Source organism: Gymnoscopelus microlampas (assembly GCF_963454915.1).
Source record: "Gymnoscopelus microlampas genome assembly, chromosome: 20".
NCBI lineage: Eukaryota > Metazoa > Chordata > Actinopteri > Myctophiformes > Myctophidae > Gymnoscopelus > Gymnoscopelus microlampas.
Window position 1 is genome coordinate 35,016,938 of NC_139957.1, and position 15,861 is coordinate 35,032,798.

The window sequence follows — 15,861 nt, forward strand, 5'->3', positions numbered from 1 at the left end:
TACAAGATCACAGTGCGTCACTTCGTGCAAGCTTGTACATCTGCCAAGTCTTTTAGATTTTTTTTACACATCGTCTCTTCTGCCCCCCCCCCCCCCCCCCCCCCCCCACACACACAAATTGATTTTCTGGGGGTCCCTGGCACAACATTTTCAGATGGGGGTCCGCGTGGCCAAATACATATCATTTTGGCGGTCCTTGGCACAAAAACGTTTGAGAACTACTGATTTAGAAGGCATGCGTAGAATCGGCCTCAGGTCTTGATGGGTTAAAAGCCAAGTAAAAAAAGAAAACGCAAGCAAGCTCCTCTGTCTGTATTCCAGGCTAGGTATTCGTGGGAGTAGATCCCCCGCTACGTGAGACTAGTGATTGTGTAGGAACACTACTGATTGACAAGAGGTGTCGCATGGAAGATCAAAGCGGAATATATCCTCCGTACAAACAGGCCGGCTTCATGTCTCAGCAGTAGAAATGTTGGCGCTCGCGCACAAGACCTGGGTGAGACATGAAAGTTACCGATTGCAGCTTTAACTCCCAGATGGATTTATTATTTTAAGGCAAGCTGTAAAAGCATCCCACTTAAAACCTCTGTGAAATTCAGTGTTCAGAGTTTAGGATCACTGGTTGTTTCAAATGTAAATAGGTTAACAAACTGAAGTCTGAATTAAATGGAGAAATTCTAACTAGTAGATATCCTAAAAGGCATTATTTGATTTAAGCTTATAGAATCTGCAAAATATTGAGATTAAGTATACTATATATTCTGTTTTACATTTTACAAGATGGGTACAACTACAACAGACAGTTCATCCATTTGTTGTGATTCATGTTAACAAAGAGGAATACAGAAGATGATAATTTAAGAAATAAAGTGCTTTGTTAGAAATTTACTGCAGTTTTGTTTAAATCCGAAGAACTTGCAAAAATGTGGAAAAACGTGACTCGGGGCAATTTCTGACATCTGACTTGGCTGGCAGTAACAAATGTGTCTTCAACAGGACCAATGTAGAAAACGAGGATAAATACACCACAGCAAAAACCTCAGTGTAAAGTAATAGTTACATGAACGCTGAAGATTTTCCTAATATATACTGTATAAACAACTAAGCAGCATGTGCCACATGTCCGTACTATGCTTGCTTGTAAAAAGTCTGGTGCTGTAAAGCCTAATTTGGACTAGGTTGTTCGTCTCTCGCCAAATAACTTTATTTTTGGCGAGCAACGCTTTTCCAGGGGTCTCAAAGGGCAGTGTTCTTCTTGTCTGGTCTCTTGTGAAGCGAGGCTGTGGTGTGACGGTTCCTCTCCTCCTCCTGGTATCCTTGCTTCATGTGGCTGGTCACATACAGGAACAGAGCCTGGACCAGGAAAAAAATACAGACAAGTGGGTCAAAATACAACAGTATAGTGAAAACTAGGGAGAGGAAAAAGTTTAGTTAAACAAAAAAAACACAAATGTCTTAGTTTTAGTCAACATACTAAGCCTAGTATATTGGCTGGGTATGACATTTTTAATCACTTAGAGCTGCACTCAACTTCCATGATGAAAGTTTTACCACAGAGCTAGCTTGCTCAGGTCAACCAGCAGTGGTCATACTCTACCACAGGATCAAACTTTCTCACTTTCTTATCACCTGACAGGAGGGAGTTTCCCCGGTAGGGCGTAGCGCGTGGAAGGAACACGTTATTCCAACCAGTTCCTTTCCCCTCCATCAGGCGCCCCGGCTGTCATGGGGGAGGCGGTATCCCCCAAACAAATACCCCATATTACAATACAATAAGAAACTAAACTAAAACGTATATACTAAACTAAACTAGCAAACCAACTTTAAAAATGTACTAAACTGAAATTTAAAACAAACAAAAATACAAAGACATTGAAACTATAATAACCTTATAAAGTCGAGAATCATCTGAAAGGTAAAGAGAAGTAGAGAAGACCAACCCCTGTCCCCATGTGGGTCAATCTCCCTGGACAATAGCTGTCCACTCAACTGACCAAATTACTTGATTACCTGATGATGCTGGTTTTAGCAACACTGATATGAAACAGGCATACATGGCGAGTGGACAAGATAAGCTGGAAGCAGTCAGAAGGTTCCCCGGCCAACATCGGTCCTTTTCAATTTTCTCATCCTTTCATATTACCTGGGTTGTAAGTAGCATGTCTACTAAGTTAACCCAGAGAAATCAGTTTATAAGTGTTTTTTATAGAACCTCCTGCTCTCCAACCTCAAAAGCAACAAATGGATTTTAGAAGGCATGTATTACTGTCAGAGGCCTGTTCCAAGGCAGATATTTCGAATTAATATCTATTACAGATTTTTATATATAAATATATACACACACACACCGATATATATTATAATGATTTTAAACCGATACTGAAAATAGCAGACCTACAACCTCACAACGCAATGTGAGCTTGTAAATCTGCTATTTTTTGATAATTTTGACATAAGAAATAAACAATTACCGGTATCCAAACAATAATAATTCTACATTATTATATTGGTTATTGCCACTACAGGGCTGCTACTCTATTCTGAATCTAATTCAAGATGACAGCGGGATGGTGTATTACAAAGATTCTCATTTTAAACGTACAGTTACTTAAGTACACTAAAATATGCATCTGAAAACATTTGAGATGAGAAATAATAAGAAATTATAATAATAAACGTGCTTCAGCACTGACTCACTCTCTCTCTGCCTCGAGCTAGAGCCAATCGATCCCATAGTCCGAGCGGACGGGACGGGACAGTCGGCTGACACTGTGATTGGCTGAGAGACAACCAGCCAAAACTCACCAGCAAACTTCAAAACAAAGGTCGCAAAAAAGCCACTGCAGCTGGACTTTAAGTGGTTAATTTTAATCACCTCCTATTTGATTACAATCACCTGTTTGGCACCACCATAAGATCTCTGAGATTGAATTTGGCTTTTCATTCACATATTAGATTCCTACTTTGATTGGTACAGGGTCAACCGACCACAAGAACACTGCAGCTTTTATTGCATTTTATTTAGTTAACTATGTCTGTGTGTGTACCCTATCCAATCTAGGTGGTTCTCCACATTATGCACTTACGGCCTATATACGAATAGCGTAAATAGATACATGATCTACAATCGCTTTCTGGTTATTCTGCCCGGGGCGCCGGCTCTGAGGGAAAGTGGGACATGATTTTGTTTGCCTGTTAGATATGGTTGTAATGGTCGAGAATATTAGTCAAACTTGCACATTGTCGGTAGAATATTGCTGACAGTAACGTCAGGAATGCCAGCTCATAATACTTTTAAATCTCAACACTGACTGAATATTTAGCAACTACCTGGAACACTGGAAAACACCGCAATGGGTAGCTTAATTTCATCCCAGCTATGTGCCAGTTTACTGCCTTTAAACTAGAGACCAGAGAATTTGTAGAACCAAATCACTGACTTTGTGAACCGTTGCACTAACCAAAAGCTTCTTTTCCCACAGCCATATTAGCATGAAATTGTAGGGTACACACAGGTGTTACCAAAGATAATAATTAAGTTCGGGTCAAATGTCAGGGTGCTGCTATTGTGCATGTTAGTTCACTGGAAAGACAATGCTACATTAAATTAAACAGAGCCTTAGTATCATTGGTAACACCACCTGTTAAGGAAGTAACATTGCACAACTTTTTGATGTCAAAAAGGTCTATTCAGACTCTTAAGAGAAACAGCTTTATTTTCAAGCACTGCTGCATAAATAACATTTCAGGGATCCTGGGCTGTGACATGCCAGGATGTGACATTTCTGCTTCAATGACATGTAAATTCTCACATCAATCAAGGCCATGTTGCACTGGGTTGCATCTTGACATGTCTCACGGTGACTCAACAGAACTCTGGCACAAACAATCACTGGCTGTTGATTACTACTGACATGAGGATTACACTCATGGAGCCTATTTCGCAAGGCAGAGTGGATTCCCGGAAGGAATGTCTCATGATGACAAACAGCTACACATGGGGCCCCAGATGTCAGCTAGAGCAGGGGTTCCAGAAGTTTACATGCCAAGGACCCCCAAAAAGCCATAGCCTGATGCAAAATGGCTTTTTTTCTCCACCTTTTTTTAAATGTATTTTATTTTGCATTGCGTTGTGAGCATGTACATTTAACCTTGCGTCACCAGACTTTCCCCAGTGTACAGTATATTGGCTATTTTTTATATTTTTGAAGATTTTTTAAAACATTTTTAACTTATTATTATTTATTTAGTCATTTAGTTATCATATCCCTCTCCATTCCAAATGGCCCCACTGGCGCCCCTTGGTGGCATCCAGTTTGAAAAGCTGTGAGATACTAAGGGAGATTGAAAGATGCCCTCTTACCTTCCAGGCCTCCTCCAGCTCTGGGGTCCATCTGTCTTTCAGGATAGGCTGGACGGCACAGATGAATTCTGCACCAACGTACTGAAAAATAATCGATGTACTATATGAGGAATATAGTTATTTTAGAAAATATGTCCCGAATTAACCCATTAACCCATTCAAACCGGGAATGCATCGGTGTAACCACTTTATCCATATTTTATACTTTAGCTTTTCAAAAATATCAACATTTGTGCAAATCTTTGAATACATATATTTTTTTAAACAGCATTTGTAACTCAAATCTTTCAGGGAACTGTTAGGATTTAGAAGACATTTGTAGAGTCGGAACCTCAGGTCTTAGTTTTCTGAAAAACTGTTGTTGTGTTGCTTGCTATATATCGTCTCTTTATTATGTCCAAAACTTTGACTTTTTAGGATTCAAATTCAAAAATAGCAAAAGCAGCAGATCCACAAGCTCAAAACTTGTCGCTTTGCGCCACATTTCAAGCTTGTAGATCTGCTACTTTTGATGTTTTTGTGTGACGCTGTAATGTGATCAAGTAGGGCATTAATTTACGAAAAAACACAAAAACGTAGAATATGGAAATGATTTCTAAAATTACACAGATGCTTTCCCGGATTGAAAGGTACATATAGCCAACATATAGGCTTTCCAGGTCTAAAAGGGTTAATATGTTTAATCTTTTACAGGTAGCAGGACAGCACTCCAATTCATTCAGTTTGTTTTCTAATCTAGAGTGCTACGGAACTTGGTGAGATGAAAAGTGTCTGATCCGTTCAGAGCAGTATGTGTGCTCTACTGTAGCCTACCACAAGTTTCAAATACTTGTGGAATTTCATCCAATAAGGAGAGAGAGAGACCCCATTTATCTGCTTACATTTTATAGTGTTCCAGTTCCAAATTTGTTTGTTTCATCACTTTCAATTTCACTTGTTTATCCTGTATCCTGTATGAATTCTCTCTCCTAATTGGAGGAAATTGGGAACCCAACCTGAAAATGTATTTTCTGTCCACTAAAAGAGCTTGAGAGATGGCAAGACCCCTGTTACTGAACAAACACCCCACAGCAATGATTATTATGGGAATATGAGAATCTGTTCTTTATAAGAAAGATTTCTCAAAGAAAAGAGGTTCAAAATAATTTCAGTGGAATTGGAATCTCCTGATTGGGCCAAACATCTTTATTGTTTTACACTTAGTATTTTATATTTGTTTACAAAGGGTACAGCACTTTGGTTCAACAATTGTTTTAAATGCTCTATGAATAAAGTGGATTAGATTGGATTGAAACATCAACTTACTGTAAGTGAAAGTAAAAGTTTGTGAAGTTTAGAAAGTACTTGAAAATGACATGACAAAGTTACTCAATTACAGTAAAGAGGGTGTTTGCAATTAGTTTCTTTGCACCAATGCTAATCAGTGTATAGATGAGCGGTGGTCTTACACTGTAGTATTTGGGTGGGGCGTTGTATTTATAATGGCTCCTCCCCAGGTCCACTGCCAGAACCTCCAGTCGCTCCAGCTGGTCCAGTCTGGCAACACTCTTCTCAATGAAGGACATCACCCTGAAATTAATTAACTATATGAACTGAACTGAACTATGATTAATGTATATACTCTGTCGTATGACAGAGTCAAGCTCGCAACAAGCTTGTAGATCGGCTATTTTGGAAGTGACCAATAAGCATGATAACTATAATGAACTATAATGAACTATGTCTTCACACACAGTGATAAAGGATATGTTCTGCTAACAGTGGCACCAAGCACCAAGGCCATTTTGTGGTGCCACAAAAAAAAGAAATCCCATAGAGATTTCCGAAAATATTTATATAATTTATTTTAAGCATGGAACCAAGCCATCACGACTCCTGGTGAATCATGACCATAAAACATTTGATTCTGTATCAATTTATTTTATTATAATGACGATAATAACGAACAAAAGGTTAGAGCTGCCTTGGACTCTTGCACACTCTTTCTCTTTCAAACTCACCCTTTCACTCTTTCTTTCTCTCTCTCTCTCAATAGAGCAGGGGTCTTCAACAGGGGGTCCGGGACCCCTAGGGGGTCCTCAGAGCTACTATAGGGGGTCCGCCAAATCTTTGTGTGATAGGATTTCGTTTTTTTACATAAACCACTTGAACCCTAGAATTCCTTTTCTGAGGGGAACATTACCCGAAAATAGCAGATCTACAAGCTCTCACTAGATCGGCTATTTTTGGCAAAGAGGCTATAGGTGTAGAGGGGAAAAAGAGCAGACTAAAAAAAAAAAACTTTAATCTGAAACCCAACACAATGGTATACAATATAGAGTAGGGGGTCCCTGCTTCATCTCTCTCTCAGCTAGGGGGTCCCTGGCCTGAAAACGTTGAAGACCCCTGCTATAGAGAGAGACGTATGTATGTGTGTGTGTGTGTGTGTGTGTGTGTGTGTGTGTGTGTGTGTGTGTGTGTGTGTGTGTGTGTGTGTGTGTGTGTGTGTGTGTGTGTGTGTGTGTGTGTGTGTGTGTGTGTGTGTGTGTGTGTGTGTCTGCCTGAGTAATGACACAGCAAACCTTTTACTTTGTCCCTGAGAGTATTTGAATGGCAGCTTGACCTTATCAGTACATTGGAGGGCAGCTGTAGGCTGGATGATGGCAGCCTAACATACCTTTATGTTCTCAAGCATCATTTGCACCGTTGGCCTTGTGTTGAGTGGAACACAAAGGCCGTCTGCATGTGCATGAAGTGACACGGGGTGCTTGCTTGTTGTAATGCTGCATCCACGCCAAATTGGCAAACAATAAATCCTGCACTCTGTCACACTTGCAATGATCTATTGCAGGGGTCTTCAACCTTTTCAGGCCAAGGACCCCCTAGCTGAGAGAGAAATGAAGCAGGGACCCCCTCTACATATATTGTATAAAATTGTGTTTCAGAGAAACTTTTGCTGCTCTTTTTTCCCTATACACCTATAACTCTTTGCCAAAAATAGCCGATCTACAAGCTCGGACGGATAGGGATGCAGTAATATTAACTCTAATGACAATTGTATGTTACTGTATGGTACTTTTCTCAAACCATGTTGAATTATGATTCTGTAACGTGATTTTTAATTTAGTTAAAAAATGTTACCTCTACACCGAAAATAGCCAGCTCACATTGTGAGCTTGTAGATCGGCTATGTTCGGCAAACGTTTGCCTATTTTCGCCCTCTAGGACGCTAGGGTTCATGTGGTTAAAAAAAAAGAAAAAGCTATATATTTATAGCGATGTTTTTCTGTGCTAGACCTTCATCAGGCAAACTGAAGGTCCACCACAGAAACCAAATAAATATATCATTGCATGTTTGACAGTGTGCAGGATTTTTGTTTGCAGTATTTGATTCATTTGTCCCTCTCTGCTGCAAGCTCACCTCTTATTAAATGATATGTACAATGCATCATACTGTATGTTTGTGAGTTAATTTTATGTCTGTGTTATCATGACTAAAATGGCAGCTGATATTTAGAAAGAGTTATATTAACAAAAGGATTATACATATATTTAAATACAACATTATGCTATAGCCTACCTACACTAAATAAATCTGACAATGACGATTGGCTGAGAGTCTCACAGGCAATTCTGCTCGAGAAGTACAGAAACACAAACAATATCTGAAATTTAGCTTAGGCTCCTCATTGGCTCTGCTTTGTTAAGCTGTGCCATTGTGTCCTCTCTCTCCCCCTCTTTCTCTCTCTCTCTCTCTCTCTCTGTCTGTAGTCTGTAGTCTGTGCTGTCTGTGCTGTGTTCTGCAGGACTGTGCTGAGATGTGTATGAGCTGTAGTGGGCGGGGGGAGACTGACCGCAGGCCGTGTGCCCTCAGCTCTCGGCTGGTCCTCAAGCGCTCCAGGTCCTCCACGTCTCGGAACAGGAAGAACACGTCTTTGCACTCAGGATGGGTCTCAAACAACCTGTTACCAAGACAACAGTAAGCAGACATCTGTGAGTCACTCACTGGTCATTAACAGTAGCCTAACCAAACTGACACCAACCACACACACATTCTCTGGCAACCTTTATAAAGCAGTGGTTGGTTCTCAAACCTTTTAATTTCAAGGACCCCTGTACTCTGAGAGTGTACAAATGTAACTCTCAGAGTGACATACCTGTAAGGGTCCATTTGGAACCCCCTCAAGGAACCCTGAGGGTCCCTGGACCCCACTTTGAGAACCACTGCTTTAAAGGTCTGTACCAGTGGTCTGACATGTTTAGGTCCACTGACTATGTCTCACAGTATACTTGACATTACTTTCCAAAGGATAATGTGGTTAGTTTGACCTTTGAGGAAACCACAGGATCCAATTAATTTCAGTATGGTATGAGATGTCATTTATTACGCTAATAATTGTCCAGTTCTTTATAAGCTGTGGCTCTACAAGCCATCTATGAGAGGGTCTGTGTGTGTGTGTGTGTGTGTGTGTGTGTGTGTGTGTGTGTGTGTGTGTGTGTGTGTGTGTGTGTGTGTGTGTGTGTGTGTGTGTGTGTGTGTGTGTGTGTGTGTGTGTGTGTGTGTGTGTGTGTGTGTGTCTGTCTGTCTGTCTGTCTGTCTGTCTGTCTGTCTGTCTGTCTGTCTGTCTGTCTGTCTGTCTGTCTGTCTGTCTGTCTGTCTGTCTGTCTGTCTGTCTGTCTGTCTGTCTGTCTGTCTGTCTGTCTGTCTGTCTGTCTGTCTGTCTGTCTGTCTGTCTGTCTGTCTGTCTGTCTGTCTGTCTGTCTGTATCCGGAGCTAATCTCCTAAACAGCTTGACTGATCATCATCAGTGCCAAATCTTGCATGCACGCTACCCGTAGGCCACAGAAGTAGCTCCACAACGTTGTGTTCACATAATGTTTTATACTTTTTTAAATATTGAAGTTTAATTTTTATAATGGGAGTCCAGCTGAAAACAGTTGGCAGAATATTATGGCAGCAGCAGGAATTAGGATTTCAGATGTATAATGTCCTCTGAGCTTTCATGGTTGATCGAATACAATTGTGTCATGGTACTTGAATTAGTTTTAAGTGGACACATATCCTGACTGCTTGTCATTTTCTACATTTTTGTCAATGAAGAGGAAGGCAAATTCATTGCAGGCTCAAGTGGATAAAAGTTCAGAGGCTGCTGACAACAGGAGGGTCTGTTAGCCTGTCGACCGTAGCAAACAAGCCACGTCATTATTGTTTTTGGCAATGATGTAAGAGAAGAAGGACCGTCTTCCATTTCTCAGTTTCAAATTATAAATGTGAAGTCTTTCATTATAGATGTCTGATGTCATCATAATGAACACAGAGATTTGCCTTTCTCCACCTGCGTTTAGCTTTTCAACAACTTTTTTTTCTCCTAGCATTTTAATAACTTTGGACAAAGTATAAACAAAGGTGCTATCTAAAAATACAGCCCTTAACGGGAAGAATGTCTATGTTAACGTACAACTTTGTCAAAGCTGTGACAACGGCAATGTATTGACACGGGTATGATCATTTTAATTTGATTTCATAACGGAAGAGTTACACACATGAGCACACGTGTCGACATGATGATTAGCTGTTCGCATCTCATCCAGAAGACATCCTCCCCACTGCTAATGCTTTGAATAGAGATCTGATTGTGCCCTTTTACGACACATGCCGTCTCCATCAAATTCTGCTTCTGTTCCTCATTACTGCCCTCCCCACTGTTTTATACCACCAGCTGCAATCAGCATCAGGACACAGTCAGGGAGCCTTCTCCATGCAACCCATACTCCCATTTCCACTGAGGTTTAATAATTTCTCCTGTCCCAGACACAGGAGCCCTCCTCTTTAACTCCAATCAGCCGTGTAACTACAGAGTTAACCCCGGGCGGAAAGTAACGCATTACAATTATTCTCATTACCATAATTGAGTGTGTACTTTTTTTTTTGTCTATTCTAAAATCAGCAAGTGTAGCAGAGTTGCTCAGAGCCTCTGCCTGAAAACCAAAAGCCTAATACATCTTGCCCAGGAGCTACGACTGACTCCCTACGTAGATCCCCCACAATGTGGATGGCAATCGAAGACCTCAGCAATTAAGTCTCACACTTCATTCGTTTCGGTTTCGTTGTTTCGTCCAATACATCTTCAAAATACAACTCGATTGTGTGGTTCTTTCTCCTATGAAGTAGATGTTTGATGAAGTATTGTACTTAACTACTTCAATCAGGTTGTCAGGTGTTTTAAACTTCTTTTCTTTGAGAAATCTGTCTTGTAAAGAACAAATGCTCAACACTTTGCAGAGCATCAAATCAACTAAGAGTATTGGTTGATAGGATGTTTTCATATTGAAATAGTTATGGAAAAAGTAACTGTTATTCAGTAATGAAAGAGCCACCTCCTCCAATAGAGGTGTTTGTCATTAGTTATGCTGTCATTGTAAACATATATAGCATTTACTCTTTAAGTTGTGTTGTACTCAAGCTGAGATAAAAAGGTTGATGGTGATTCTGTTTTTACTAAACAACATGTGCTGGAGGGAAACAAGAAGAGATGACATTGTCAACAGAACACATTGTTACTGAAATGGGAACCTTGTGGTTTGAGGTAGATGGCTGGTTATCAGTAACCCATCATCAACAATATATAGTACCTTTATGCAAAATGCTTCACAATTTGCATTACAATACATTCACACACCAAGTGGAGGCAACCAACAACAACCTGCTCACCGGAGCAGTTATGGGTTCAGTGTCTTGCTCAAGGAGTCGGACACTTCAACACAAATCCAAGAGAAGCTGGGGTTCAAACCAGGAACCTTCCAGTTTCATTACAACTCTCTAGAGTTTAAGTGTTAGTGGGTTTTTGGATGGATGGAGCTTGTTTGTTGAAAAGTCATTACAGAATTCCTCTTGGAATTAATTTGATGTGAAATTTGCTTTCTGAATTCTTCGTAAATCGAAATGGCTCTTGTCTTCTAAGTCCGCACACCCAACGTAAACACATACACAACACAGCGTAAACACACACAAATAACACAAAGAGACAATGCCACTTGTCATTGTGTATGTCCCTCTTGCAAACCAAAGGCACATATGCAAGCATGCGTAAAATACACATACAACATACACGCATAATTAGTGAAAGTGCCATTTTGATTGGAGCCATTAATTGTCTCTTCTCAGATGGCAGCCATGAAATGACCATGGTAGGTACAGCATGGAAGAGAATTCGTCCAAATGATTTCCTCTACCAGCATTAACATTCCAGAATGCTTGCTGTATGCAAGCTACTATGTGCTACACTGGCAGGTGAGCCAGATTAGGCCCTATAACAGTGGCATCACAGAAATGTGTGGGGGAGGGTATATTGGTATACCGGTAACTTAAATTGGCAGAAAAGGGAGGTAAAACATAATTGGCTAATCTTAATGTATAAAAACATTTATATAAAGATAAAGAAAAACATATATAACAAATATATAAAAACAGAGAAGCTAAACAATGTAGACACAGTCAAAAAAGACTGTATAAAAGTTATAGTTAAATATGGTAATGATAAATAGACTTTATTAACCGGTTAAAAGGCCCAACAGAACCTATAGCAAGTTCACACTTTTAGGTGTGATGTGATAGATATAGATAGATATGCTGGGCAGATATATCAGGAGGGGAAAACGTGGCAATAAAACAACATATAATCTAGCTTTTGTATTGAATGAGAGCAGTGCAGAGAGAAACTGTGGTTCCGTGCAGCAAGAAAGAAAGAACTGAAATAAATTATGTAGGCATAAAAAGGGCACTTTCTCCTATGACAGGCAGGTGCCCAGGAACTGGTTGGCTCCTCTGTGTGCACGTGCCTGGCCTGGGGGCCCTGGGGTGGCCTGTGTCCACAGGAGGCCCCTGTGGTTCTGGGGCTAACATGTTAAGGTCAATCTCCTTAACTGTCTCGGATTAACCCCCAGGGACATGGGCCCCCGAACGGCTTCTGAGCTGTCCGCTGTGTGCCTGGGAGTCACTCTCTCCTGGATCCACCAGCAGCAGCATAACATCTGTCTGTCCTCATTAACAACAAACACCACAGCAGCAGCAGCACCACATAATTCTTAGTATTTCCTATATTTCCAGGCGCAGGCTGGAAGACATTTCAATCAACGTCATTGATAATATGTGTTTACTCTTCATTGTTCTCCGTGCTGAATGAGACCTTAAGGTGTGTATTATGTAATATTGTTAAGATATTGTTAAGATCATGTGATGTACAGTGATGTACGAGAGAGATACAGAGACAGAGACTGTGAGACAGAGAGAGAGGGGGGGAGAGAAATGGAGAGAGATCCCTTGAAAAAACAGTGGATAAGGAGACAGAGGACTGTGGACTGGTGGTTGAAAGGGAAAATCCACCTTAAAATATAATTAATATATGTTCTTTTGTATGCAACGTATACAGGACAGGTCACTTATCATTTTTAGGTTTGGATACGTCTGTCCTGGAGCTAAAGAGCAGAGTGACGACTGTAGTGATGATGTAATTTAGAAATGGACATAAATCTTGGAGCTGCTCCATATTAATTAATAATGGTAATGGACAATCGTGACAGACCCCATGATGGTTTTACTGGGATATGACAGAACCCATGAGAATGCAAGTAATCTATGATCCCACAAAGTCAGTCTCTAATTCAGTGTGAATGGACCAACTCCAAAACATCAACGGATTTAGGCTACATCATATGTTCATATCATGATGCTCTGATTTTCCAGATCAAGGTGACAGTTATCTTTGTTTATAGACAGGCTATTGAGCTACAGTATCTGTGCAAAACTACTGATTAGAATAGTGTGATGTAAATTCAGTTTTAAGTATTCCTTTAAGGAATATGCAGTTCATTGCTTCTACAGTATGTTGTCACAATCACATTGAACCAACTGAACCAAGACTCTTCTACCCTTAACCTTAAGAGGAACCTATATCTATGCTTTAGGGCTGGAAGTGGTACAGCAGGTCACTATTAGTATGATTAACACACAGCTGAATGAATGGGACGTTTTAGTTATTACATCTTCAAGATAAACGCAATGCAGAAATACTAAAGTGTGGGCTATTTAATCTATTCTCTAGCTGATCATTTAGTTTGATCTACAAACTATAACATGTAAGCTAGCTATTGCCGCCTCGAACATGGTTAATCACATTAATTATATGAGCTTAATGCTGTTTTACCTGAAAGCGGATACTTTCTCAGATACTGAAACGTTTTTTTACTTTTCTTTTCTGTCTTATTTAATCTCACCTGACGAACATGATAATTCCAACTTTGGCGATGTCGTCCTGAATAACTTTCCATGACTCTTTGATCATGTGGATCTGGTCCTCGCTGAGATGTGCGGAGGCAGAAGCAGCAGCAGCAGCCTCAGCATCCTCCGTGTTCCGCGCTACACCACCTGGTTTGACCAGACCCGATATTGCGCAGCCCATTTTCTGCAGGATCCTCTCTCAGCGACAGGTTTATAGCAAAGCCGAATGAACCGTTTGTGTCAGATAGAGATCCTGGTGTTCCTGGCATCTGGGTTCAGCTGTGTGGATAATGTGGCTCCTCTGGTGCGGCGCATCAGGTCGTTTCCAGGCAGCTGTGGCGCGCAGACAGCGCGTTGATCTGACCAGTAACCTGTGGTACAGGAGGCGGGGCTGAGCAGTCATGGCAAAAATCAACTAATTTTATTCAGCTGTTCCAGATGAATTCTGTACAGCTCATTGATAAATCCTGAAGATGAGGTTTTATTTTTGCAAAATAATATTGCAAATAGTTTTTTACGTTTTTGGATTTGCCTATGAATTGTATTCACTGCACAGTTCCAGGATAAGTTGATGGTATAGGAACATATCCTTCTTATGTGGTGAAGGAGATAAATCATTGCTGTGTAAATAGAAGGTTCTTGGTTCAAAACCAAGGATGATTTCCCCCCCAAGTTTATCTCTAATCTTTCACTAAAGAGCATGCAAGAGCATTGATTCAGTATGAACCACAGTGGTTAAGATACAGAACTGATAAATAACTGAGACTGGGAGAGGGTAATTGGTCCAAGTCCACCTTTTGTAAGAAGGAGAAAAAATTATAAACTTAACTTAATATTTCAAATGTAGTTTTCATTTAAGTAAGAGAGGTGTTTAAACTCTTAAACTAGCATTAAAAAAAGACAAGCATGCACACAGGGAATTGAACCCAGGTCTTTCATGTCCCCCAGTCCTCGCCTCCCTCCACTGGCAACCTGTCCGCTTTAGAATTGATTTTAAGATTTTAGTGTTTGTTTTTAAAGCCCAAAATGACCTGTCCCCTCTATATTTAGCTGAATTGATCGACCCACATGTCCCAACAAGAGCCCTGAGATCGGCCAATCAATCTCTCCTGATTGTGCCCGACACACATTTCAGGACCAGAGGAGATCGTGCGTTTGCCGTGGCCGGTCCCAACCTCTGGAACGCCCTGCCTTTCCATGTTCGCTCTGCTCGGTCTCTGACGACTTTCAAATCCCTATTAAAGACTAATTTCTACTCTATTGCTTTTAATTCAATTTAATGTAAGTCCACCCTTGTAGCCTATGATCCCATGTAGGCTACTGCTTATTGTATTTTACATTTTGCTCTTTTATATATTGAAACAATGCCAGCCTATGTTATTGTGCTATGTGAAGCACTTTGGTTCGACTTTGGACGATGTAAATGTGCTATACAAATAACGTTTGATTTGTTTTGATTTGATTTCATGTCACTGGCAGCAGCACTAACCAGTTGTCTATAAGTCAAGGCCCACTGAGGGGTTTGTTATACATCTTATACTTATAGGCTACCAAGCTCATGGATACAATGTCATTGGGGAGCCAGGTGTCAATCAACTATAATCAAGGTTCTGAGAGGGGGTGGGACTAAAAAAGGAGGAAGAGGGACAGTCTGTGAGAGTGAGAGAAACAGGTCAAAACAGTGATGTTTAAGTGTTTTTTATAAGTTCAATATTCTGGTAAATTCCAGGGTGAGAATATATCAGCGTGTGACCCTGTTAAAACAAGGTTAGTGTGTTTTCAGTTGGGTTTTCACTCAGTATTTGTACCACCACCAGCTGACATTAATACTACAAGGTTAACTAACTAACTACACTAGCCTGGAGGAGAAGAGAGTGTGTTAGTGTAGTGAATATTATACAATGGGTGTGAATAACACACCTATGCGTGTGACCTTAGTCAACCTTTGACATGTCTCTGAAAATTCATGCACCTTTTCTTATTGTAAGCATAGTAGTGTACTAAATTTAGGGAACTTCACCAAGTTCGTGTCCTTTGAGTTTAGGGAACTTCAGAAAGTTCGCGTCCTCTCTTATCTTAGTCTAATCAATTAGTGTTGAGCAATTTGTGTAGAAACATTGAAATATTTGCAGAAGAACACGGTTATCTACAAGGACCAGATGTTCATCTTCCAGCAAAATCAACGGGGAGGCCATTTTGCACCCTGCAACGCACTTGAGGCTTTAGCGCTTGTGCAAGAAGA

General features: G+C 40.5%; 1 protein-coding gene across 1 annotated transcript; it reads right to left on the reverse strand.

The window, feature by feature from the left end:
• Nucleotides 1–1,236: 1,236 nt before the first annotated feature.
• xgb (x globin) lies at nucleotides 1,237–13,800 on the reverse strand (the record flags this gene model as incomplete). The annotated part of the gene is made up of 5 exons (XM_084043903.1): nucleotides 1,237–1,353; nucleotides 4,364–4,444; nucleotides 5,812–5,932; nucleotides 8,197–8,304; nucleotides 13,616–13,800. The coding sequence occupies 5 exons, from the start codon at nucleotides 13,798–13,800 to the stop codon at nucleotides 1,237–1,239; spliced, it is 612 nt and encodes a 203-aa protein (XP_083900029.1).
• Nucleotides 13,801–15,861: the final 2,061 nt, after the last annotated feature.